Source organism: Saccostrea cucullata, unplaced genomic scaffold (genome assembly GCF_032062105.1).
Source record: "Saccostrea cucullata isolate Sc308-1 unplaced genomic scaffold, CSIRO_AGI_Scuc_v1 ctg2215, whole genome shotgun sequence".
NCBI classification, from domain to species: Eukaryota; Metazoa; Mollusca; class Bivalvia; order Ostreida; family Ostreidae; genus Saccostrea; species Saccostrea cuccullata.
Genome location: NW_026936329.1, coordinates 29,573 through 56,171, shown reverse-complemented (window position 1 = coordinate 56,171; position 26,599 = coordinate 29,573). Strand labels below are relative to the sequence as shown.

The 26,599-nt window shown below is 33.1% G+C and overlaps 1 protein-coding gene across 2 annotated transcripts; it reads left to right on the top strand.

Moving 5' to 3' along the window:
- The first annotated feature begins 1,160 nt into the window (after positions 1–1,160).
- Positions 1,161–26,128, top strand: LOC134245365 (dynamin-like 120 kDa protein, mitochondrial). 2 transcript variants are annotated; one of them, XM_062727655.1, is made up of 30 exons: positions 1,161–1,313; positions 1,852–2,176; positions 2,508–2,639; positions 3,080–3,191; positions 3,658–3,693; positions 3,990–4,069; positions 5,832–5,885; positions 6,032–6,136; positions 6,454–6,540; positions 7,619–7,695; positions 7,850–7,967; positions 9,467–9,541; positions 9,779–9,850; positions 10,143–10,242; positions 10,509–10,639; positions 12,646–12,718; positions 13,021–13,093; positions 14,404–14,519; positions 14,916–14,980; positions 15,510–15,586; positions 16,521–16,613; positions 17,351–17,423; positions 17,776–17,931; positions 20,963–21,071; positions 21,444–21,577; positions 21,820–21,906; positions 22,134–22,250; positions 22,657–22,750; positions 25,108–25,218; positions 25,393–26,128. In XM_062727655.1, exons 1-30 carry the CDS (start codon positions 1,285–1,287, stop codon positions 25,455–25,457), a joined length of 2,976 nt encoding a protein of 991 aa, XP_062583639.1. In that variant the 5' UTR covers positions 1,161–1,284; the 3' UTR covers positions 25,458–26,128. The 2 variants fall into 2 exon arrangements, with proteins under 2 accessions (XP_062583639.1, XP_062583640.1); XM_062727656.1 differs by lacking the exon at positions 3,658–3,693 and having other exon boundaries at positions 25,393–26,127.
- The last annotated feature ends 471 nt before the right edge of the window (positions 26,129–26,599 follow it).

The window sequence follows — 26,599 nt, the reverse complement described above, 5'->3', positions numbered from 1 at the left end:
AAAAGCCCTTGAAAACATATTTTCCTGTAACAAAACCAACCCATTCAACATGTTCAAGTTGCAGCCGCGTAGATTTTACTTCCTGCGAAATCTGCGTTCGCGTTCGATCAATCAGCTGATGCAATTTTTACTAAAAATCTTTCATAAAGTTTTATTTGAGATATAAAAACTTAGTCAACAATCACCTTAAATATAAACAGTAATAATAATCATCATTGTAACATCTTGCATTCCCCTACAACTTTCTGATCATCTGATGATCGTTTTCTGCTGCTAGACAGCCATGTTGGGTGTCCACTGTAATATAACACCTGATTAATTCAGTCCAGGGTTATTCGACCCTATTTATTTAGGCCTTCAAGACAAGTGAAAATGAATGTTTTAAGCTACAAACTTTAGCATTCTGCATGTCTGATTCTGCTTATATTTTTGTTTGATAAAATACTAGAAGACATCTTCACATTCCAAAAATGTCTGTTAATACAAAAAACACAACTTCTGTTAATTATCTTAACAAATTTTAAACAATTGCACTTTAAGTTAACTTTTGTTTCATTTGATATTTTATTTGGACAACCTAAAATTCAGTCGGGCAACCTGTAATCATACGTACCAAGTTTGCCCAAATGGCGAGATCAAATTTTGACGAGTGTCGGACCCTGCCTACTTTTTAAGAAATTGAACGTTGACCATACCTTCTGAACGGTTAGGGCTAGGGCTTTCATGCTCTACAAAAGTATTTTATGTGGCAAGACCTTTCATTTGATACTAATTACATTGACCTTTTGACATTGACCTTGGATATTTTTGTAATTATTAAAAAACTTTAACATTAGCTTACTTTCAAATTTCACAATTGTTTTCTAGTGAGAATATCCTACTTTTGGTACCAATTAATTAAATTTGCATTTAAGAAAAGCTTAATCTTTGCTATGTTGCCATACGGGGGCATCAGTGTTTTACAAACACATCTTGTTTTGTATAGGGGTAATAAATGTTACAAGATCTTTCACCTAAGTGGTATTCTTATTGTGATTCTTATTCTTATTAATGACTAATCACGAAAAAAATTAAATAATCTATTTAAAACAAAATTTTTAAATCATTCCGGAAATATAAAACACACACAAGTTCACTCTTACATTTATATTATGCAAGGTCAAGGACGTTGGCTCAAATGGACGAAGAGAAACTTTCATTTTCAGAATGTAGTGTAACCGGTGACTTTTACTCCAAACCAATGTAAACTTTTGCAAAATTTTTCGATAAAACAACCTTTTTAATATGAGCAGGCTTATCTGTGGTAGATTTGGGTAAGTAATTCAAAGCATGAAGCGAAGAAACAAAATATCTTATGTCATAAGCAGGACATAGATTTGACATGACGAAATATACGTTAAATTGTTGAAGAATAATAAAATAAGAACATTTAACATGGGCCATTGTTATATCGAATATTTTAATATATGAAACAGAGTAAATGAACAAACAAAGTAAATTTACTGTGATCAGGATAAAGACATTTTGTAGTTCGAATTTCCTAGGAAATCTCTTGTGATGAAAATCATTTGAAATCGTGGAGCCCTAGAGCCACACTCTTTCACCTTAACTAACCTTTCCATTTTAAGAAGATACTTAAAAGAGAGATAATTAAAAACTACCAATCCAGAAAACAAATTGGCCAGAGTTTTTGTAACTTGTAAAATAGTGTGTAAAAATCCCAACAATATTAGAGCAGTACTTGTTAAAAACAACAAGAAAAGAAAACTATTTCAGTTTAATGTAGGATTAAAAAAAAATGAATAAGGTGTTGTTCATTCAGACAAAATAAAATTCCTCTTTCTTTTATAGCCCAAACTGTGAGCGATATGTCCAACTGGCCTTGAAAAGGTATGGTCAACAGCAATCACGGAACATATCTGGAAATCATGCTTTATTAAAGAAACAAGCCTCTCTTCAATCATCCTTAATCCTAGTCTCTGAAAGGGGATTTTGGAGGTTTTATCATGCCCATAGAAGCAGACCTTCCAAATACCTCTTGACTGCAAGGGGCCATTTATCGGTGCCTGGTAATCGCCGCTATGTGGTCACATGGAACAAAGTTGGCAGAGCATTGATGAGGCCCAGGAATATCATCATAACAGGAGCAGTAGGGACAGGTGCCTTCATCAGCCAGGTATCTCCCTAGTCCAGTTAACACCATAAGGCCATCTGTAAAAAAAATGTTTGTTTGGCCTCTCCAAGTTGATTTGCTAAAATGACCTGACTCAAAAACTTTCTGAAAAAAATCAACAAGATACTATTTTTCTTTTGATCAGATATTTCTGTAAATGTATTACATTTGGCTGGTACTCTTTAGCTTTGGACAAAAAAATAATTATGCTAATTCAAGTACCATGCTAAATGTCATATTAAGAAATTTGCTAAATCAGATCTATGCTAACTTCTTCAAAATTCAATTTCTGAAAATATTGTACACACTAAATATGATGCATTTTTCCCAACAGAAAATAGATGCAGTCAAAAAGCAGTTACCAGATTTAGAGTGGATGAAAGAGTACATTCCAGAATCAGAAACAATGAGAAACCTCATGAAGAGCATAAAAAGTGCAACTTCTCAACTCAGCTTACCTGAAAAGGTTAGTCTTGTACAGTGAAGCAACTTATACAGTTTCTCGATTAACACAAATGAATGGCAAAGTTTGATGAATGAATATTATTGGTTTACTTGTACCAATATACGGTACATAAGTTGAAGTATTTAAAATTTGGGATATAATCACTGGGTATAAATTTTTTGCCCTATTCATATTTGCTTTATATTGTATTTATTTATGATTTCTAAGACGTATTCATAAATTTGGGAATCATCGTGTGCACTATAAGCCGCTAGATATGAAACCCGTTTTTTTTTAAGTACACGTACAGTAATCAATGTCAGATTTCTACAGTAAATAAAAGTCTTGTTTTAGATGAAATTGAAACACAAACTGCAAGTTCTGTTTCTCTGCAGCTGCATATGAAAGTGTTTCCAAAACACCAAACATTTTATTCATGGATATTAAATTATTTTTTTTAGGGATTTATCTCTAATCGCCTCCCAAAGTTGAAGGATGCCGCCGTGGTTGACAGTCTCAAGTCGTGGTGGGAGGAAAACAAAAGTCAGGAGGCAACTGCAGTTTTACCCAAAGGTGGCGTATTAACACTCGTACAAAGATAAAATCTAGGTGTTGTATGTGTAGAAGGAGTACATTTCTGGCACTTTTTTATCAAGCTTATATGGAGCACATTTCATGCTAACCAGTGCAGAATTCAAGCATTTCTTATATTCATGTTGAGCATTTCTGGAGAAATTTATTTCCTTAAGTTTGAATATTGTGTATCTGGCTCCTAGTCCAATCTTGATCCCCTGAAAGTGTTTTAACTTTGATATTTTTTTTATTGTTTCTTTGTACTTTTTACCAAATATAAAGTAATGATTTTGGAGATTGGTGTTCCAGTTATTACTTAATATTTATCGCCATAACTAAAGGGGAAAGCATTTGTCAGAAATCTTCCACTATGCCCTACTTCAGAGTGTGTTTCATTTCTGTGTCTGGTTGTTTCTGTCAAAGTCTTATTTTAATGAACAAATCTTTTTCCTTGTTGTTTTACTAGGTGGCCGGGTCTTGTATGCCATATCCCAAGATACAGGTGTGTAGATATATTGAATCTTATCCCCCACAATGTAAACAATTGACTTTACATCTCCTTGAATTCTGCACATATTCCATTTTATTCATCCTTTTCATTCTTACTTGTGTGGGAGTATTATGGATTCTGAATTCCCTCAGCAAGATTTCTCTGCTTTATTCAGTTTATTGTCTCTTTTCTTTTCATATATTTTTTTCAAAGTTGATTTTGTTTAAATGTTGTTCATTTTCTTAGAGGGGGAGGGGATGTTGGTATAAATGTAGCATTATAATATAGAATTTCTGTTAATGTTTCAGATAATACACCTACCCATAAAAATACAGTTCCTCTTCTTGGATTTGGAAGATCTGGAGCCACTTCAACATCAAGTAAAAGGGTAATATTATTATAAATATCTTCATCTTTTTAACATTCTTTTAAGTATGGAATGCTGATTTGGAAAAAAAAAACACATTTAGAATGCTGTTATGCAATGATTTTACAATCTTTTGAGCTTATTTTGGAAGAAATACCCGGTATGATTTAAAAAACTTTTTAATTTGTATGTAGAATCTACATGCATAATGAAAGGTATTTTTCCTTAATTAAGGATTACATTAAGGCTGTTCAAAGTTAATTCTACGTTTAACGTCACATCTAAAGTTCAAAACCTACGAGGGAGGGAGGAAAAAAATAAACAAACAAAATTTTCAAACAATTGTGAATTTATTCAAATTAACCTATTCACTACATTAAAAACATTACAATTAAGTAATAAGAGCATTTAATTGATATGACACCTAAGATTAATTTCCCTAGCAGAGTTTTTCCTTAGTATGTAAATCAGTTTGAGTCCTATTGCTAGCAAACAATGTAGTCTAAGACTGAATGTGGAGGAAAGTGGCTTTTAACTAGGCCTCAGTTGTCCTTTGGATTTATATTGCCACACGTCCATGGTACCCTGGAGGCAAATGCTTCTTCTTGTGGGAATAGTTGATCAATATCTACAATTAAAATTATTGATGTCAATATTTAAAACTGTTCATGTTGAAATATCTCAAATTGAATTATGTCGTATTTTTTCTTAGTACTAGATCTACTAGCATTAAGTTTTGAAAGTGTGAATAATAATATTTGGAGCATACTGATAGCTGTTAGATTATCTTTAATACCTTGAATTCCACACTAAAGACAGGATTCTTCACGTCTTGGAATACCCCAACCACTTTCCTTACTCTCCTTCACTTGAAAGGCCCTATCTTCGGTAAGCTTCTCCCTGCTCAAATGGTTATGACAAGTATTATCTTTTCCAAAAATTGTAGCTATTTGTAGGTACATGGATTATGAAGAAATCAATTACTTTACTCATTACTGTTTCTTTCTATTTTTACAGAAATATTTTTAATATGAAACATATTAAATAAGATTTGAATGATGTTTTTTACTGTATATAAATCTTGGTTTTTGACACACTTTCCAATCAGTAAAAAAGTTTTTCAATTCTCTCCAAAATACAATGAAAAGTTCAGCCAATAGAATCACGAACTGAGAGTCTGTCACTGTCAGTCTGAACATGTGATTCGAAGACTGATAAAAAAATCAACAAACTAGACTTTGTCATTAACTTCAGTCATAAAATCATCTATTTTTTACTTACATTTATGTTTCCAAGCTCTTTAATTCACTAGTTTTGTTTAATACGACACCAACTGCCTTTACTGCGGCTATCAAAGCACATTTTCTGTCACTACGGGAAGCAGAATTCAGTTGCTAATTGTATTGAACCAAACCGGAAAACAAAAATTCCGAATTGTTTGTTTTTTTCAAAGAGGAATTTTCTCATAAACCTACGCGCGCGGGTGACATTAAACATAGTTTTAATTTTAAACAGCCTAAAATATATACACATGTATATACATGTATATAAAAAAATATATGAGTGCCAATTTGCCCTACAGTACAATGAATATGACTTGTACTGATACCCTTAGTCTTGTAAAATATCTTTTAGAAAATTTACTTTTGTGTTCATTCTGTGCAATGTTCAGCAACATTTTGCACCATATTTTTACAATTTTCCTGTGACAGCATTTCCCTTACTTCACAATACTCCAACTGATTTTTTACGTGACTTTATCAATTTACATCTTGTTTTCCAGAGTCCAGAAAAAGAACGACTGGAGCAGGTACAGGAGGAGATGATCCAGATACAGGTATGGTGTGTATAGTATGGAGAAGAGTTATTTCCCTTTTCGGTCAGTTGGAAAAATAATGTCCACTGTGTAAATAAATGTGTATTGTTTACAAGAGAGGCAATGCTTCTTATTTTTATGACTTTTGTGTTTCTGAAAATTTACAGATACGATATCAGAAAGAAATAGACAGACTAATGAAGGAGAATAAGGATTTACGTAAAAATCTCATGTTGAAAGAAGTCAAAAGTGGACGAAAAAGATCAATGAGGGTAACAAAGGATTCCTCTTTTAAGTTAGATATAGGAGTTTTTATTTTAGTTTAATGCTTAATAGGTGTACGTGTAGGAGTTTTTAAATAAGAGAGTTAGGAATAAAATAAAACTCATTTAATGGTACATGTATTAATTTTACTTCATGCCAAATTCAAATAATCAAAACTCTAAAACTAAATGAATTCATAAATTTTCAGTGTAATAATATATTCATACAGTTTTCATTGCAAGAGAGAAAAACAATTACAGAAAATATTTTCTATACTATTAGAGGCTGTGATCAATTAAAATAGGTTTTCTTCCCTCTTTTTCAGAGGAGTCTGATTGACATGTACTCTGATGTGTTAGATGAATTAGAACGATATGATTCAAGCTACAACACACAGGATAATCTACCCAGGGTAAGTTGACATGGATTAGAAAATTATTCTGCACTGTGTCAGCATTGTGTTAAAAACCTAACAACAAAATTAAAGAATCAAAAATGTTCAGAGCAGCTAATTTTGAAATTGTGTTGAACTAAGCATTGTGTTATAAATTGAACAGAAAAATTTAAAGAAAAGAAATTAGGAGTGAAAGATATGTCTCCTTCACAGTTCAATACATTTGCATAATTTTGTCTCAGTACGGTTAGTACAATTCTCTGTCATCCTTGGACTTTCAGTAAGGTGTGGCATTCTCGACACTACATAATTAAAGTCTCTCAAATGGTGAATAGATTCTGATTGGTTAAGAAATTTATAATAATAGCAACTTTAAATTGTTGTTTACAACGATGAGACGACAAGCGTCACCTCTTTGCCATACGAAACGCTTTCATGGGATTACATGTATTGCTACACTTGTTTACATTCACCCGAATTTCTATTCCATGTATATTTCAACAGTAAATGAAAGGCTGTGTAAATTCCAGACGCTAGTTATGTAAGTCAAGAATACCAGGCCTTACTGAAAATCCAAGGATAACAGAGAATTGTACTGTTTTCGATACATTACAGTTTGACAGAAGGAAACAAATTCAACATTGTTTTTTGCTTTCTTTTACTCAATCTAGTCACATAATTTGTCTGCAAAATGAGCAGAAGAAATTGATTAGATTGATTTGACTGTAAAAATTATTTTACAAACTATCAGTCTGTAAAATTTGTTTTTATACTTAATTATACTGAGTAACATGTTTACACCTTAGAGCAAACCCGACTGAATAATGATCCTGACTGAAAAATGAATCAAACCAAAAATAGAGATTTCACCCCTAAAAAAATCGGATCTTTTGACACATAGCATGACTATTGTATGTGTAAATGCTACAGTACTCATAATCTGTACAGTTTTACTTTTTTCACTAAGTAGCACCGCAGGCTACTTAAAAACTGTTCTACCTTGTGTATACCAATATGCTGCTCTTTGTCATGATGTATATTCGGATAAGAAAACAGGAAATTCAAATATTGATAAGTATACTGGTTTCTTTTGTAGGTAGTTGTTGTAGGAGACCAGAGCTCTGGTAAAACCAGTGTGCTGGAAATGATAGTACAGGCTCGAATATTTCCAAGGTAATACATCGTTAAAATGGTACTGGCTATGATCATGAATACAACCTTTTTTTTAAGAATACATGTAAATCCACAATTTGATTTATGCCAGGATGATTTTGTCAGCATTTTATAGCCTAAAAAGTTAAGACAGATTTTGATTTTTTTTCTTAAGGGGGTCAGGAGAGATGATGACCAGGTCACCGGTCAAGGTGACCCTTAGTGAGGGGCCATACCACATAGCCTCATTTAAAGACAGCTCAAGGGAGTTTGATCTCACAAAGGAAAGTGATGTAAGTATATTGGTATAGATTTCTTTTGAGATTCATGTAGGCCTACTTTGTATATTAATTCGTACATGCATTGTAATTTTTGTGCATATATTTGTAGAAAAAAAAAACTGTAAACATTGGAGGGGGTTGTAGGAGGGGGTGTATGTTTGCCCCTCTGTCTTCCCAAATTTTGCCTTAAAAATCGCTATTAAATCATCAGGGTTCTCCACAAGGGGTTTTACCATGGCGGCCCGCCATGGTTAAATTTATGTGCGCCATGGTTAAAGGATCTGCGCCATGGTTAGAATTGACAGCCGCCATGATTAAATTTTTACTACATTTCAGTCCTAACATCTACTTTTTAATGACTTGAGTAGTTAATTGTGTTTATACCATGACTGCCATGCACGTCGCATGCCTCGAGAGAAAGCCAGCTCGTGTTTAAACAAACACTGTTGTTAATCGGCGACTATGCTGTGAAGCGTGACAATAGAGAGTCAACCAGCCGATGATCAATTTATTAAAATTTAATTATCCTGTACACATATAAATAATTTTGGGGAACTTCAACATGTTCACCACATGATTAGATAACGGGTTTATATAAGATGACAAAATATATACGAGTACAAGAATGATAATCGTCTTGCATCCGATTCAAGTTTTTGTACCAAAAAAAATTACTCTCTCAAAATTCATATTCCTGAATCCTTTGTATTTAATCAATATCCCATGTTGTGTTTTTAAAGTTTTAACTTTATAATCTTTCTGATAAAATGTACGTAAGTGTCAATCGCCGTTTTAGTTTTAGAGTTACTTCCCATTGTTATGAAACATCGCGTGGTGCTATTTTTAGCACTGGGACACGTGGAGAAGTAAACAAAGTAGTACACTCGGTGAATAATGCAATATTCAGAAAAATAGAACGTTTAGAAAAAAAAGGACACTGGTCCAAATGTTCCTTTGTGTTTTAAATTAAAAAAGAATTCTACACATTCATCAGTTTTAGTCATTTTTAAGCAAAACGTTTCATACAAAAGGCTACAACAATTCTTATACATGTAATTATTTGTTTCTAAATAATCTTGCCATGGTTACTGTATCAAAAGTTTTTCTTGAAATTCCTTCAAAAGGTTACTACAGTTTTGGCAAATTTTGGTACATTTGTGAAGCAAGATACATAATAATCTTTTTTATTTCAATTTCAATTTTTATTTTTTAGCTTAAAATTTTTCTTTGGTTATTTCAACGTTTTGTTTTACAGTGGTTAAGTTTAAAAATTGTAAAACCAATCATTGATTAATGAAGATTAGGAAGTCTAACATGCATTCGTGTTTTCGGTCACATCTCGCCTTCATGCAGCTTCCTCCATGGTTAAATTTTCAAATGTGGAGAACCCTGAATCATTAAGCTATAAAAAAAAATATGATTGAAATTTTGCCATGTGGATATTGTTTACAAGCACCTGGATATCTTTTTCATTCTGTGATAAATTCTTGACAAATGCTTTTGTTTTCCAGTTGGCAGCACTGAGGAAAGAAGTTGAACTGAGGATGAAAGCTAGTGTTGGTGATGGAGAAACAGTTAGCCAGGAGGTAGGTCAGGGATAGTGGGTCAGTGTGGCCCTCTCTTATGGGTCAAAGAATGTTAAGGTCATTCATTATATTATAGGAAATTTTTGTTGAAGTTAAGACATGGACAATGCTTCTCGGCATCGTAATTATTATAAGTGATGTCTTAAAAATTTATATGGATTGTTTGTGAATTTGTCATTGATTTTGACAATACTTTCAACAGTATTTAATTCATTCTAATTTTCTTTATATTTGTAGTCAATAGCGATGACAGTTAAAGGTCCTGGTCTACAGAGAATGGTCCTGGTGGATCTACCCGGCATAATATCTGTAAGTCAGTGTGACAGGCATAATATCTGTAAGTCAGTGTGACAGTGTCATTATGGTCTTTATCCTTACAGCCAAATACAATAAAATCCCAGCAGATATGTAATAAATCTAGCTAACCCTAAATTATTAAATGCAGTTTGTCAGACTTCTTAATTTGGGGAAACTATTACAAATTGAAAATGTAGTATACCAGTAATCAACTATGAGTGTATTTGAGTGTAATTGAACAGATGTCATTTCTGTAGAGATTTGTAGTTTATATTTTATATTCTCTCTTTCGTGTATCATTTAGACTGAAACTTCAGTAATGGCACCAGAGACCAAGAACAATATCCGTAAGATGGTGAAGAGCCATATGGAAAATCCCAATGCCATAATTCTATGTATCCAAGGTAGGCAAAAAGGGAGAAAACCTGTGTGTAAACATTTTTTCCATTTAGTGGTAATCGTGCCAAAATGAAGGGCACAGGTTATACAGAACTAAACATGAGCATGCATCAATTTTAGACGTTTTTTTTTTTATTGAAACTTTCCAAGTGAAGTAGACTTCAAGATAAATTTTTAACAAAAATTGTTTCGCTCTGTAAATTGTTAACATGTAATTGATTTTTCAATGTGATAAGAAAAATTTCCTTATAAATAATGTAATAATTTGTAGATGGAGCACTTGATGCAGAGAGAAGCAATGTAACAGATCTAGTCAGTCAGATGGACCCAGCAGGAAAACGGACAATATTTGTCCTCACAAAAGTCGACCTGGCAGAATCTAACCTATATAATCCAGATAGGGTAAGTGTTCACTTCCTCTCTACAGTTAAATCTAACCTATATAATCCAGATAGGGTAAGTGTTCACGAAAAACGACCTGGCAGAATCTAACCTATATAATCCAGATAGGGTAGGCATTCACTTACTCACTAAAGTTAAATCTGATCGATACAATTCAGGTGATCACTTGCATTCTTAAATCAAGCATCAGAATGTACCGTATTTGGGGGAATATAATTCGCACTTTTTTCCTAAAATAAATTTCTGTGAGAAAGGGATGCGTATTTTACATCACAATGGGATTTTGATAAGTTTTTCTTTCAGATGAAACGGCTATCATACGTACATGTACATACCGTAGTATTACAAAGAGACATATGCAACTTCTTTTTTTATCGTCATATTTTAAACTTTGGAAAGTTATTGTTGGGAGGTATGCTTGTTAAAAATAACACTTTCATAATATTTTTATACTAAAATGACATGAAAAAGCAAGTTAAAATTAATTTGAGCTCCATGCTTATTGTATCCATGTAGGCCGCCATTACTGATGCTATTTTAAGACGTTGACACATTCCTTTGTCAGGTGCTTCCGTAATCATAGTACATATGCACCTTATTTGCCTGACAAAGTAATAAGTCATTTTTTTTATGTAATACAACAAAATAAAAATTTTATTTTAGTTTTTAAATAACTCAGTGAAAATTCACTGCAACACAAACACCCTACTATACGTCCCATTGAAAGGAAGCCAATGTCGTGACACACGTGCGCTGGTCACTTGATAATTACCTATCAACACCCCTCCAGGCAATTAATTGTCTACCGACTCCAAAGTAATGTTTTTACAGTTATAGCAATGATTATTTTCACTGTCCTTTTAATTGCTTTGATTATTTTCTTTCTTAAAAAGCGGGGGTCGGTTTGTAACCTTTCGTATGTGTGAGCGTGTGTTGATTACGACAAATTAAACAATTAAACACTTGTTAAATGTAATTATACCTTATCTTATACTTATCGAACCCTTTTTTAAATAATTGAGAGTTAACAAATTGAATATGAAGTATGCTAAAACTCAAGTGTTATCATTTATTCCTGCTCTGTAGAAAATAAAATATCCGCGACGATTCAGAAGAGGAAAATCGTAGTCTTCTTAATTTTAAAATACTTTGATGTATCAATTTCGTTTTTCCATGATTATCTAGAACCAAAATTAAATATGACAACTGTTAAAACTTGCAACAATATCCCATGCTTTGTTAAAATAAAATTATTTCACCAAAGAATTATATGGCGACGTATTATTTCAAAATCACCGTATGCTTAAAAAATAAATTCTGTTAACACTTTTACGCAACATTATCTTGTGCTTTTTGAAATTAATGAATAAATACTTTTCTCCACATTGCCGCGATATGGAAATTGCAGATTAAGAAAAAATTATAAATGTGTGTTCTGTAAATTTTTGACACTTAATCTTCGCGCCGATTTTCGTTACAAATTACTGTGATTTTCAAAGTTCAGAACATCGTTTGGTAAAATTTTCTGTTGCGTATAATACGTCCGAACTGCGTTTTTTCCCCCAGTTCCAGAAGCAAAAAGGGGGGTGTGTATTTTACATCAATGCGTATTATACTCGGCCAAATACGGTAATATATATATTCCAGATAGGTTAATGTTTCACTTACTCTCAAGCATCATCAATAATGTGTTTCTTAACCTCAGACTCAACCAATTTAAATTTTAATTTGTTCTACATGTATTTATAAACACATTTGTTTCTGGTCAGTTTATTTAATTGGTGAACGAAAATCTGAAACAGTTGATCTTAAGTACATGTACTGGGGTACATGTACTTAAAACATGAGTTCATGGAATACGATAAATATATTTTTATTAAAGTGGGCTTTTCTTTATGTTTTATAAAACATCAATATCTCGAATCTTTGGATGTCTCAAAGTTTTTCTTGGCTCCATTGAGTCTGGGATAACATGGTTTGACCTTACCTCTTTTCTACTTTCGTAGATCCAATCCATATTAGATGGCAGGTTATTCCCTATGAAGGCTTTAGGATATTTTGCAGTTGTGACGGGAAGAGGTATGATTATTTTTGGATATTTTCAGATATTTTAGGATATTTTGCAGTAGTGACAGAAAGGGGTAAGTGTATTTTCAGGTAATATACTGTTTATTTGTTTAGTTTATTTACAAGTCCTGTATATTTTCATTCTTTCAATTTGATTAATTGAAATATCGAATTACACTTATAACAAAAAAAGCAAAATTGTTTTCCCCTGGCACTTCATTATTAAGCGTGTTTTTTGAACATGTAGAATTTAGAAAGTAAACAAATCATTGAAAATGAAATGTACAATTTTAATAATAATGTATTTTTCACAGGTAATCAAAATGACAGTATTCAAGAAATAAAAAATCATGAAGAAGCGTTTTTCAGGAATTCTAAACTATTCAAGTAAGTGATGACTCATGTTGACTGTGCTAAAGAGAAAAAGATACTTGAACAATATTTTGTACATACATGTAAATTAAGGTCATTCATTAATGTAAATAAAGACTATTAATTTTCTATGAGGAAAAGGATATGTTTGAAATTTAACACTGACAGAGACATATAAGGCCATCCTTAAAAAATGTTTGTTTGGAATTGCCGCCTGGGGGTTTTCAGACCCAGGAGGGAGGGAGGGAATTTATTTTTTTTTTTTTACAAATTGAAGCTAATTAATAGAAATTAAAAATCACAATGAACAGTGGTGAATTTCATTAATTTCCCATTTTCTTTAATTTGATTAATATCATTTTTGTCTAAAATATACACAGAACGGTGCTCAAGTATCAATCTTTCTTCGATGTTCGATTTGCTTATCTATTAAAAGTCAAATTTCAGCATCAAACTTTTTTCTTTATTTTGAAAATCTTTTTAAAACAATTTCATTAGTGTATTTCATAGCATTTGTCTTTGAAATTTAACCTTTCATTAAGACAACCCTTACAAAGAGTGCGAACCACACAAAATTTCTTAAGAATAGTTGGGATGTTTTGTGGAAAAACGGGAGGGGGTTCTTGGTATGTTCTAGAGGGTTCGCAATGATCAGTTTAACATTAGGTTTCAAAGACTTGTTATAACAGACAACATTTTTCCTTTTATATTTGGGAATGAACATTTCTGACCCATGTAATTTTTTAACTGGGAACTGAACGTTCATTTTTAATTTCAACATGACGAACTTACCCTATCAAGTTCAAAGGACAATCTATTACAATAGCTCTTTCCAGGTATCAGTGTATCATTCCATTTAATTTTTTTTATTCACCTTTTATTTTTATGAAGATGCATAAAAGTTCTGGTCTTCAATGCTTGAATGTTTTCACATCCACTGATCCAACTTGGTCTGACATTTTGGCCATATTGTTACGCCACTATATTCCCTATATCATAAATACTATGAAGAAAGCGTTTTACTGACCGGTGTTGTTAAATTTATGTGAGGTCAAACCCGACTTTAAAAAGCTATTTCGAAGAACGAACTAACTTGTAAAAAGCGATGTCGGTCATAAGACGATAAAAAAAATATTTCCAATATTTTGCCAATAAAATTTTCTGAGCGGGGGGTATTTCAGTGAGGCGGGCGGCAATTCCAAACAAACTGTAATTTTATTTTAGCCTAAATGATATCTTGTAGCAAATGTAAATATTGTTCTGACTTTCATTTGGTTGAATAATAAGGCAAGGGATTTTTTTAAAATATATACACAATTATTTAGGGATGGTGTGTTAAAACCCACACAGATGGGGACACAGAACATGAGTCTGGCCGTGTCAGAGCTCTTCTGGAAGATGGTCAGGGAGTCGGTAGAACAGCAGGCCGATGCTTTCAAAGGTAGCATCCTATTTTCTTTTCATACAGTTGTATCGTGCAAATGAACCTTGTTATAATGAATATACTTCATGAAAAACATGTATGGAAATAATGTACATGTACAATAATCAACTCAAAAGTCCATTGAAATAAAGCAAATTGGGAGCAGAGCAAAGACCTATGTCTAAAAATATCAGAGGTTGGTTCAGGTGCCATGGAGGAATAAGCATTCCCTGTTTAAATGTCTAATAGATATCAGTCTAAAAATTGTCACAGGGCTATATCACCAGTTTTCTGAATTTATCACTAAAGATATTGGTGTTCTTTTTACTAAATGTTGTATTAGAGCACCATGTAAGGACATGTAAAAGTGGAGTAATTGAATACAAACTAATAATGTTAATTTTGTATCCACAGCAACCAGATTTAATTTGGAAACAGAGTGGAAAAATACATTCCCTAGACAAAGGGAGTTAGATAGGGTAAGAAAACTAGAACACTTTCGACATTTTTTTTTTCATTTTGTTGAATCAAAGTTGTTTGTGTATGATGGTAAATTATATTCATGTAATGTAAATACTGAGACACTGTGCTTGTCTTTTTATATCTCTTGTTTTCATCAAAGTTTGGACCTAAACTTAATGAGCAATGTGTTCATTCATGAATTTTTTTCAGTATTAATAAAGATTTAATGACCTCCACATGAAAATAAAGTATCACAAAAATTGTGTGTCCATCTACAGTACTAAAGCATTTTCAACAATTCTTACATTTTGTTGTATCAAACTTGTATTGTGTGAAAGTAAATTATGCTGATTCTTACTAGTGTAAATACTAAAAGAATGTTGTTTTTGTCTTAATTTAATAAGTTCTTTATGTTGTAAAGATACATAAATGGATTAGACTTAATAATCTCTCTACATGTATGGAAGTCTATATTAGATACAAAACTCAAGCTTCATTTCCTAATTTTGTGTTATTGTGTTATTAATTCGATGATTTCTTTTTCAGGATGAACTTTTTGAGAAGGCCAGAGGAGAAATCTTAGATGAAATCATCAACCTCAGTCAACTCACACCAAAACAATGGTAAAACAAGATGTGTTTGTGAAACACTATGTGCCCGGCGGCAACAAAGTTAAAACAAACTATTTTCAGCAGATAAGTGAAAGTCAAGGTCATTGACCTTTGTGTCATTTGAAGAACTTCATTAGTGGAGTATGCACACCAAATATGAAGTCTCTATCTCTCGTGGTTCAAAAGTTATGGCGAAATTTTTGTAAAATCTATTTTTAGCATATAGGTCACAGTCAAGATCACAAGGTCATTGAACTTGGTGTCATTTGAAAGAGCATCATTGATGGAGTTAGCATATCAAATATGTAGTCTCTATCTCTCATGGTTTAAAAGATATGGCGAAAATTCTATTTTTAGCAAATAGGTCATAGTCAAGGTCACAAGGTCATTGACCTTGGTGTCATTCAAAAGAACTTTATTGGTGGAGTATGCATACCAAATATGAAGTCTCTGTCTTTCATGGTTCAAAAAAATGGCGAAGGTTAAAGTTGACAACAGACAGACAGACAAACAGATAAACAGACAAACAGGACAAAAACAATATACGCCTCGGATCTATCGATCCGGGCGCATAAAAACAAACCCACAATTCCATTTGTACACAAACTGCGTCTGTTTCAAATAATTGTATTTTATTTTCATTTCTATAAATAAGTTGAAATCAAATTAAAAAAAATGTGTTCCATTATCTAAAAATACTCTCAGGGTGCGTATTTATATAAATCAAAATGATTTAAGAAATGAATACAAGGACAGATTCAATATGTCACGGACATGCATGTACACTGGCTTAAGAACAACTGTTTTGTGCATTTTAATTTACATTGTGTGTTATGAGTTGATGGATTTTATGATAAGATGAAGCTGTACATAAATAACACAAGACTTGTATGTATGTGTTCATGTTTAACACAAGCTTGATTATGTGTTTATGTCTATATTTCAGGGAGGAAGCATTCTACAATAAGCTGTGGGAGAGATGTTCCTCTTACTTCTTTGAGAGTATCTACCTTCCTGCAGCACAAACAGAGAATTCTGGGTAAATCTCAGTTTCAAATTTCTCTATGTTTTATGTTGGATATAATCTTAAAATTTTAACATTGCACCTCTTTTTTTACTTCTTCTCAAGAATTTCTTGGTCGATTTCAACCAAATTTACCAGATGGGCTTATTTTTTGTATTGGAGTATACAGAAAAAAGTTAAAAATTTCTTTCACAAAAACAGAAATTGAATTTTTTTTTTACATATTACGAAAAGTAAAATATGGAGAAATTATCAGAAAAAAGACTTACGACCATCCCTTGTTAAATTTGTTTGATGATGGGCGATGGATTAAAAGTTAAGGAATAAAAATACATATCTAAATCAGGTGGGCATTATGAGCCCTTAGTATTTTAGTGTTCACCAGTAGTTACTGTTAAATTGTTCACTTTAAATACTTGTACTTCACAAGCTGTAGGATTAAAACTCTTTCAGATCTCTTGCAAACAATTGGCGGAGGTAATAAAATGAAATTTCCTGCCTGCACATTCCTTACAGAGTCTGACACAAAATCCTATTACTGCTCTCCTTGTTCAAAGATATTATACTTTTCATTAAATTGCAACAAAAAACATTCATAAATTTTTGGTAGATACATGTATGAATGATAGATAACTCCTACCATTATTGTTAGAGACTGGGAAAAATACATAGTGCATGGATGTATATATGTAATTGAGACTGATAATGATAAGCATATTGTTACATATTTATGTATGTGTATCATTTTTCAGAACATTCAATACTACAGTGGATATAAAGTTAAAGCAGTGGGCTGACAATATGCTTCCCAAGAAATGTGTAGAGGTATGTCTTAGTTTGAAAATCTAAATGATATTAAAGGGGATTATTTTTGTTCTTCAAAATTATTTTTTTCCTTGGAAATGAGCACCACCATGTCAGTGTATGATTTATTTGTTGTTGAAGGTGGGTGACTGCTTTTGATTTGTTTAATTATACCTCTTGCACATTTTATGACAGATAAACAGTGGAGATGATTTTTAGGTCTCATTTTTAAATCAATCTGGTTAAAGGATTTTGTCTGCCAAACATCTGTATAGTGCTTCTTCTTGAAGTAAAACTCAGTGGTATATTTGTATTCCATAATGAGCATAATTTTCTATAATATGGAACAATGAGGAATATTTTTATTTTACAGGTTGGCTGGGACACACTGCATGATGAATTCCTGAAAATTGTGGAGAAAGACAAGAAGAATAAGGGACATGATGAGATTTTTGACCAGCTGAAGTTAGCAGTCATTGAGGCCAGCAAAAACAAACACCAATGGGACGGCAAAGCCGAGGACAGTCTGGTAAGTAAGATAAAAATAGAAACTGACCAGTTACTGACCAGATATTGATGTTTTCCTCAAGGAAATATAAGTTTTTTGTGGAGGGTTTATCGCAAATCTCGCTTGAAAGCATTAAACTTCGGCCGAAATAGCGTTGCCTTGAGTGATGACACTGTTGGATTTGACAATTGAACAATTTGAATCACGGATTTCATTTTGTAAAACAAGCATTTTAATTGGTTGATTAGGACCCGCCCACTCTCGTGCGGTATCCTTTGCCTGTATAAGTTGGAGAGCGTCCAACGGCCCAGGGAATATAGCCATGTTTGATTGTCGGAAAGCGTTGTTGACTTTCTGATCGAAGAAAAAACACAAAAAGCAAACAAAATATAAAATAATGTTTAGCAAGTGTTTTATTCCTTATGCAGACCATGCAGACGGTGCATGAATATCATTCGATGGCACACAGTATTTCATTTTATCCTACATGTATTTCTGCCGATTTCCTATTTACGGCATTTTACATTTAATAGGTGTTTGTTCTGTGTGACTTTTCCGTGCCTTAAAAATCTTTTATTCTCCATGTTTTAGTTACAAGTGAGCTATTTCATTGCAAATACAAGCAAATTTAAAACGGGGGTAATACTGGAAACCATGCGATTACCCAGCTGATAACGGACCACAGTGAAAAAAATATAAATTCATAGGTGGTAAAACACGAAAAACATCGGATTTATTCAATAGTTTACTGTTTAATTGTCACGACTGTCAAAAATACTGTGTAGCAGGTTAAAATCGAGGTCGGAGAAGATCGCAATTTGTTCAATTTTCAGCAAATTGCGGTCGTTTGAATTTGCGGAAAAGGAAAAACCATAAATTTCTTAAACAGTACTTGCAAGCATTTTTCTGTAGGTATATATTGTGTGAAGTGTTATTTCCCGTCTCTATAGAATATTACGAAAGTCTGTAATGTATATGAGCTGTATATCGCGCATATCAGACAGAAAAGTAAAGTCTATATATTGTGTCGATTTTGATCCCGATTGAATAATAACGAAACACCGGACTGATCCTGATTTGAAGTCAAAATAATGCTACGCATTTATTTTTTGTTTATTTCCGGGTCCAAATCAGAAAAAAAAATTATACCGTAGTAAAAATGTTGAACTTTTAATCATATAATTGAAATTAATTAATTGTCGTTACCCTGTTTACTAGGTAAATGCCTTGATTAGAGGTAATGACTGAGTGATATGCACGGGTGAAATTAAACAAACATGTTTTATTAGATAATTACATCACACTTCTACTAGATGGCAAATTTAATCGTAAGCTATAGAAATGAATTAAACAATTAATAAGCTTTTAAAACAGCAACAACTACGTGTTTGTAATTGATCCAGACACTCGCATAATTATAAAGACAGTCTACATCTAATCACAGAAAATAATAAAATTTCAATTTATCTTTATAAAACTTTTTAAGAATTATTCAGTGTATATTGAATTCGCGGAATTTCTTTTTCCGCGAATATAGCGAAAATTAACTCTGCGAGTTAATTTCCTGCTGTACAGTACCATATGATTTAAATGCATGTGTGCTACTACGTACCCATTTTAACCATTGTCATGGCAATAAACATGCAACCAGAAAAATCTAACTCCTTGTGTTTTTAGCTCACCTGAGCCAAAGGCTCCAGTGAGCTTTTCTGATCAAAATTTGTCTGTTGTCTGTTGTCGTTGGCATCGTTGTCGTCGTTGTCGTAAACTTTTCACATTTTCATCTTCTTCTCAAGAACCACTGGGCCAATATCAACCAAACTTGCTACAAAGTATCCTTGGGTAAAGGGGATTCAAGATTGTTCAAATGAAGGGCCATGCCCTTTTCCAAATCTTTAAAAATCTTCTTCTCAAGAACCACTAGGCCAGGAAAGATGAAACTTATGTGGAATTATCCTCTGGAAGTGTAGATTCAAGTTTGTTCAAATCATGACCCCCAGGGGTAGGGTGGGGCCAAAATGGCTGATCAATGTTTTACATGGGATATTTAGGAAAAATCTTTAAAAATCTTTTTCTCAAGAACCATTGAGACAGGAAAAATGAAACTCATGTGAAATCATTCTCAGGTAGTGTATGAAGGCATTCTCAAATAGTCTAAAAATTCAAGCCCCCCCCCCCCCCCCCACCTCGGTAAACTTTCAGTTCTGATCTATGTGCTTTTTCGTAGCCAATGTGCTCAGGTGAGCGATGTGGCCCCTGGGCCTCTTGTTTTTCAGGCAGTGCAATTTTTACTGTTACGTCAAATATTATTCATTAAAAATAAGAAATATCACTTATAATTCATGTTAAAAATAAATAATGTAACAACATTTACCAAATCTAAGTACGTTTAATTTTATTGATGTACTGAAGAAAAAAAACAAGAGAAAGGGCCATGTTCATGTGGCCCGGGAACATGCATCTGATACGAACATGACATGTATTCAGTCAACTGCTGCCAGTTGTGAACATATCTTATTTGAAGATCATTATACGGATTACCTACACTCGCAACAATTTACTAAGGTATTGCATAGGTCTACTACATACTTAGTGCAATAAGTACCACTTTTTTGCCCATTTTCTACAGCTGTTCTACCTTTCTTGGAAACATTCCATATCTTTAGCTTTACATTTGAGAAAGTGGGCAGGCCTATAAAAAAGTACCAATCAGATTCGTTGTTGGATTTCGCAATTGAAGATCAGTAAGATTCAATTGTATTTCACTCAGATTCTTCAGTGTTGTCACTCAACGCATCACAATATCGGTCAAAGTGCATACTTTCGAGCAAGATTTGTGATGATTTGGAAGTATTTTGAACCTCATGAAGTAAATATTTGCACCTATATTTAATTTATCAGACTTCAGGCTGCTTAAAAAAATATTTACCATACTTCAAAAAGATCTACCTTATCTGTAATCTTAAAATTGTGAAAAATTGAAATTTAATGTACATGTATATGCTGGTCAAAATGGACAAAATTGGAATAACTTTTAATGCTCTTGTTGTAGAGGGTTATCCAGGTCAATACCCTAGAGGACCGGTCAGTGACCGACAAACAACAGTGGGACTTTGCCATCAAATTCATGGAGGAGACAGTCAAGAATCGACTACAACAGAGTATGTACACACCATCTAATTATTGTGTCCCTCCTATCACAAACTCCTCCCCCAAAGTGAAATAATGTTCATTTGGGTTCTGTTTTAACAAGTTAAATTATTAAGTTAAATACTTGAACCTGTTTTTACATAAAGATTAAGAAATTTTGTTGGAAAATGTAAAGTGGGTCAAACTCTTTTCCAAATTTTAAAACAAGCTGAAATGCTATTAAATGTTTCAAAATCCTAAAATCTTTCTTATATTAGTAGGGGAAAAAAAATTGGATTCAGAGCCCTACTTTCCAACAAAAGCAGTGTTGCAAATAGATTATTTTTCACTATTGATTGAGGTCTTTAATTCACAAATGATCTCATACTCTTTATTTATTTTAGCACATGATAAGATAAAGGAGCTAACAGGGCCGGGAACTTGGGAACAGTGGACTCATTGGAGGTCCAAAACACAGGATCACAGAAACCGGGGAGCAACCAGACAGGAGCTAGAGAAAATCCTGACTGCAGAACCGGTAAGTGTGCAGGAGTGGTGTAGAAGTCCGGAGATAGGAATTAAATGAAAATATCAATGTCATAAATAACCAACCAATCTAAATCTACAATGTGTGCTTTTTTTTAGTGAAAAATGATACTTTTCTTTAAGTGAAGCTATAACATGGATTTTTTATATAATACAAATACATATGAATCATAATACATGTAGACTACAAAGAGACTGAGTATGAATTGACAAGCATGATTTTAATATTCACAGGACCATAAGTCTAACCTTGCCAAAGATGAACTTACCACAATCCGCAGAAACTTGCAAACCAATGGAATAGAGGTCACCAATGACTTTGTAAGCAAAAAATTTTAAATAAGTTCTACTGTGTGATTCTTATATAAGCAGCAAACGATAGCATCAAATTCATCAGTTCTCTAGATACATGTTTACTGTACAAATGTACATGCACAGGCCCCATATGAATCCCTTATTAAAAAAAATTGGACACATGTTTTATACTGAAAGTTTTGTTTTGAAAAAGTGTTAGCTAAGACATGCAGCATCCTTTTTGTCTGTTGTAGATAAGGGAAACTTGGTACCACGTCTACAGACAGTTCTTCCTTGGTAAGGCCTTGGGCCATTGTCAGGAGTGTAGGAAGGGCTTCTATTACTACCAGAAAGGATTCTCTGACTCAGGAGTAAGTTGTACATTTTCAAAGAAATATCTTGTGAAAAAAGTTTATAACGTCTGATAAGTTCAACATGTTCAATATATATTTTGAAAAGTAATATCTCAGTAAGAATTCTTAATAAGGGTGTACAGTGTAACTGTGTTTTATGATGATATATTTTGTGGCAATGTTGTATTTCGTAGATCTAGATAGGAACAGTTTTTTAGAGGCTATTTGTCATTTATTCAGACTTTTTTTAAATCACGGATGTAAAACAAATGTGTTACACCAACCTTTCTTTTTTAAACTTTAACATTATAAAATACATATGTACCATGATACTTGTATCCACCTCATCAAATCTTTATAACAATTAATATGTAGATGATTATTTTGTAGTCTTTAATTAATGTCTGTCTGCTTGTAATTACAGCTGGAATGTAATGATGTTGTACTGTTCTGGAGATTACAGAGAATGTTACAGATTACAAGTAATGCTCTCAGACAACAAGTCGTCAATAACGAAGGTAGGTCAAATTAACAATGTCACAGATTACAAGCAATTCTCTCAGACAACAAGTCGTCAATAATGAAGGTAGGTCAAATTAACAATGTCACAGATTACAAGCAATTCTCTCAGACAACAAGTCGTCAATAACGAAGGTAGGTCAAATTAACAATGTCACAGATTACAAGCAATTCTCTCAGACAACAAGTCGTCAATAACGAAGGTAGGTCAAATTAACAATGTCACAGATTACAAGCAATTCTCTCAGACAACAAGTCGTCAATAATGAAGGTAGGTCAAATTAACAATGTCACAGATTACAAGCAATTCTCTCAGACAACAAGTCGTCAATAACGAAGGTAGGTCAAATTAACAATGTCACAGATTACAAGCAATTCTCTCAGACAACAAGTCGTCAATAACGAAGGTAGGTCAAATTAACAATGTCACAGATTACAAGCAATTCTCTCAGACAACAAGTCGTCAATAATGAAGGTAGGTCAAATTAACAATGTTACAGATTACAAGCAATTCTCTCAGACAACAAGTCGTCAATAATGAAGGTAGGTCAAATTAACAATGTCACAGATTACAAGCAATTCTCTCAGACAACAAGTCGTCAATAATGAAGGTAGGTCAAATTAACAATGTTACAGATTACAAGTAATGCTCTCAGATAACAAGTCATCAGTAACGAAGGTAAGTCAAATATCTAGAAGCTTTTCTTTAAGATTATATTTAAACCACATATATTGCAACACTGACCACCAACTTTCCTTAATTTGACCTTCCTAGAACATTTTCAATATCAAGTACAGATTCCCAAGCATTCAACTATTTTTTTTTTAGCTCACCTGAGCCGAAGGCTTCCGTCCGTCTGTAAACTTTTCACATTTTCGACTTCTTCTCAAGAACCACTTGGCCAATTTTAATCAAACTTGGTACAAAGTATCCTTGGGTGAAGGGAAATTTAAATTGTTAAAATGAAAGGCCAAGTTCCCTCAAAAGGGGAGATAATCAAGAAAAGACAAAAATAGGGTGGGGTCATTAAAAAATCTTCTTCTCAAGAACCACAGGTCCAGAAAAGCTGAAACTTATGTGGAAGCATCCTTGGGTAGTGTAGATTCTAAATTGTTCAAATCATGACCCCCGGGATAGGGCGGGGCCACAATGGGGAATCAAAGTTTTACATAGAAATATATAGGAAAAATCTTTGAAAATCTTCTTCTCAAGAAACACTGGGACAGAAAAGCTGAAACTTATGTAGAAGCATCCTGGGGTAGTGTAGATTCTAAATGGTTCAAATCATGAACCCCGGGGGTAGGGCGGGGCCACAATGGAGAATCAAAGTTTTACATAGAAATATATAGGAAAAATCTTTGAAAATCTTCTTCTTCTCAAGAACCGCTGGGCCAGAAAAGCTAAACTTATGTGGAAGCATCCTGGGTTAGTGTAGAATTTAAATTGTTCAAATCATGACCCCCGGGGGTAGGGCAGGGCCACAATGAGGAATCAAAGTTTTACATAGAAATATATAGGAAAAATCTTTGAAAATCTTCTTCTCAAGAACCACTGGGCCAGAAAAACTGAAACTTATGTGGAAGCATCCTGGGTTAGTGTAGATTCTAAATTGTTCAAATCATGACCCCCGGGGGTAGGGTGGGGCCACAATGAGGAATCAAAGTTTTACATAGAAATATACATGTATAGGGAAAAACTTTGAAAATCTTCTTCTCAAGAACCACTGGGCCAGAAAAGCTGAAACTTATGTGCACATGGAAGCATTCTGGGAAAATGTAGATTTCAAAATGTCTAAATTATGAACAGTGGGGTAGGGTGGGGTCGCAATATGTATTACAAGGGGAAAATCTGGTAAAGCACAAAATGGTCAAAGCTTCTCAGCTGAGCGATGTGGCCCATGGGCCTCTTGTTTTTAAATCTAACAACTCCCTTTTAATACTTGAAATTAAGGTCAAAGGTCATTGAAAAGTATTTTTTAATTTTTTTATACTTGAACTTAGCTTAATGGTACAATGTAAAACTTGATTGTACATGTGTAAACTAAGAAGCTTAATTGTACGTGTGTAAACTAGGAAGCTTAATTGTACGGTGTAAACTTAGCTCCATTTTACATGTGTAAACTAAGCTTGATTGGACATGTGTAAACTAAGCTTGATTGTGCATGTGTAAACTAAGCTTGATTGTGCATGTGTAAACTAAGCTTGATTGGACATGTGTAAACTAAGCTTGATTGTGCATGTGTAAACTAAGCTTGATTGGACATGTGTAAACTAAGCTTGATTGTGCATGTGTAAACTAAACTTGATTGGACATGTGTAATCTGAGCTTGGACAAATGTGTTTTCTGTCTTTACAGCTAGGAGACTGGAGAGGATAATAAAGGAAGTTTTAGATGAGTTTGGTGATGATCCGGACACATTGGCCAAATTACTGACAGGTCCGCGGGTACAGCTTGCAGAGGAATTAAGTAAGTGTCTTGTAACTGAAACATTGATATTGAGATAAGAGGTTTCTTTCAAAGATACAGTGTTGCAAACTAGGTTTTCAAGAGTACGAGCATATTTACACAATTTAATCACTGATAATTTCATAGTAACTATGGTACTACTGTTGTAAAATTGACCATTTTTGTTCTCCACAGAAAAAGTGAGACAGATTCAAGAGAAGTTAGAGGAATTTATTCAAGCATTAAATAAGGAGAAATGACATGGATCATAAACATAACATAAGCAGCATCTCTGTGATTTTATTTGCATTATGTGTTGTCAGAACCTACACGACAATTCCTTCCAGTGCAGTGTATGGAGTATATGATATACAGTGAAACTTGACTAATCCAGACATCAATAGTTTCAAAGAAACTCGCGGAATTTGACAACATATCAGATTAGACAGTATATAATAGAAATAAATTCACTGAAAAGGACTTAAAGTTTACATCATATTTGGCAAGATTATGGATTACAAAATATCTGGATTATACAAGTTTCACTGTACTGTCATTTCCTGAAGTGATGTGGTGCAGATAAGGATAATTCCATTTATATGGACTTTTTTCTCAAGTGCTAAAGTTCGTTTTTCATTTTCTCAAGAGCTATGTAAACGTTTGTTATTCATTTTCTCAAGTGCTAAAGTTTGTTATTCATTTTAGATGTATGTTGTTATGCCTCATATAATGCTAACTTCTAGTTATACATTATTTCCTGTCTGCAAAATAAAATGATATGAATGAAAAGTTTTGCAATGTAGGTACATGTGTATGTAATGATTTAAATTATACATGTATGGATAAATAATACACACAATACAATATGGTAATAAAATTTGCCATTTATTTTGTCATGGTACAGTTCAGAATATATGTACTACAAAAATATGATAAATGTTGAAAATACACAATCTTCTGTTTTTTTTAAGCAAAATTATTTTAAAAATACAAATATTTTGCTAATTTTCCTCCAAGGAAAACTGTACATCTGGTCATTGGTATCATAAGTACTATGCATGTATTATTTCACAAGTTGAAATTTTAATCTTAGATGAGTTTGAAATATCCTAGCAAGTCTGTATTTTTGGGCGATTCACTCTCATAATGAATGTTATATAAACATACACAAAATCATTATGCCCCTTCAGTAAGAATATAACAAATCTGATAAGACTATCAATTATACATTGGATCACATAGATAACTTTGCTCTGTGATTTGGTCATCTAACAATGATAAAATCTTTTCGTTTTTGAATAATGAATTAAAAATACAAAAAATGGCAGTGCAATTCTTATGCCCAGTAAACTTTGTGTACAATTCCTGGGGACCAGTTACTTTTAGTTAAGGTCCCCTTATC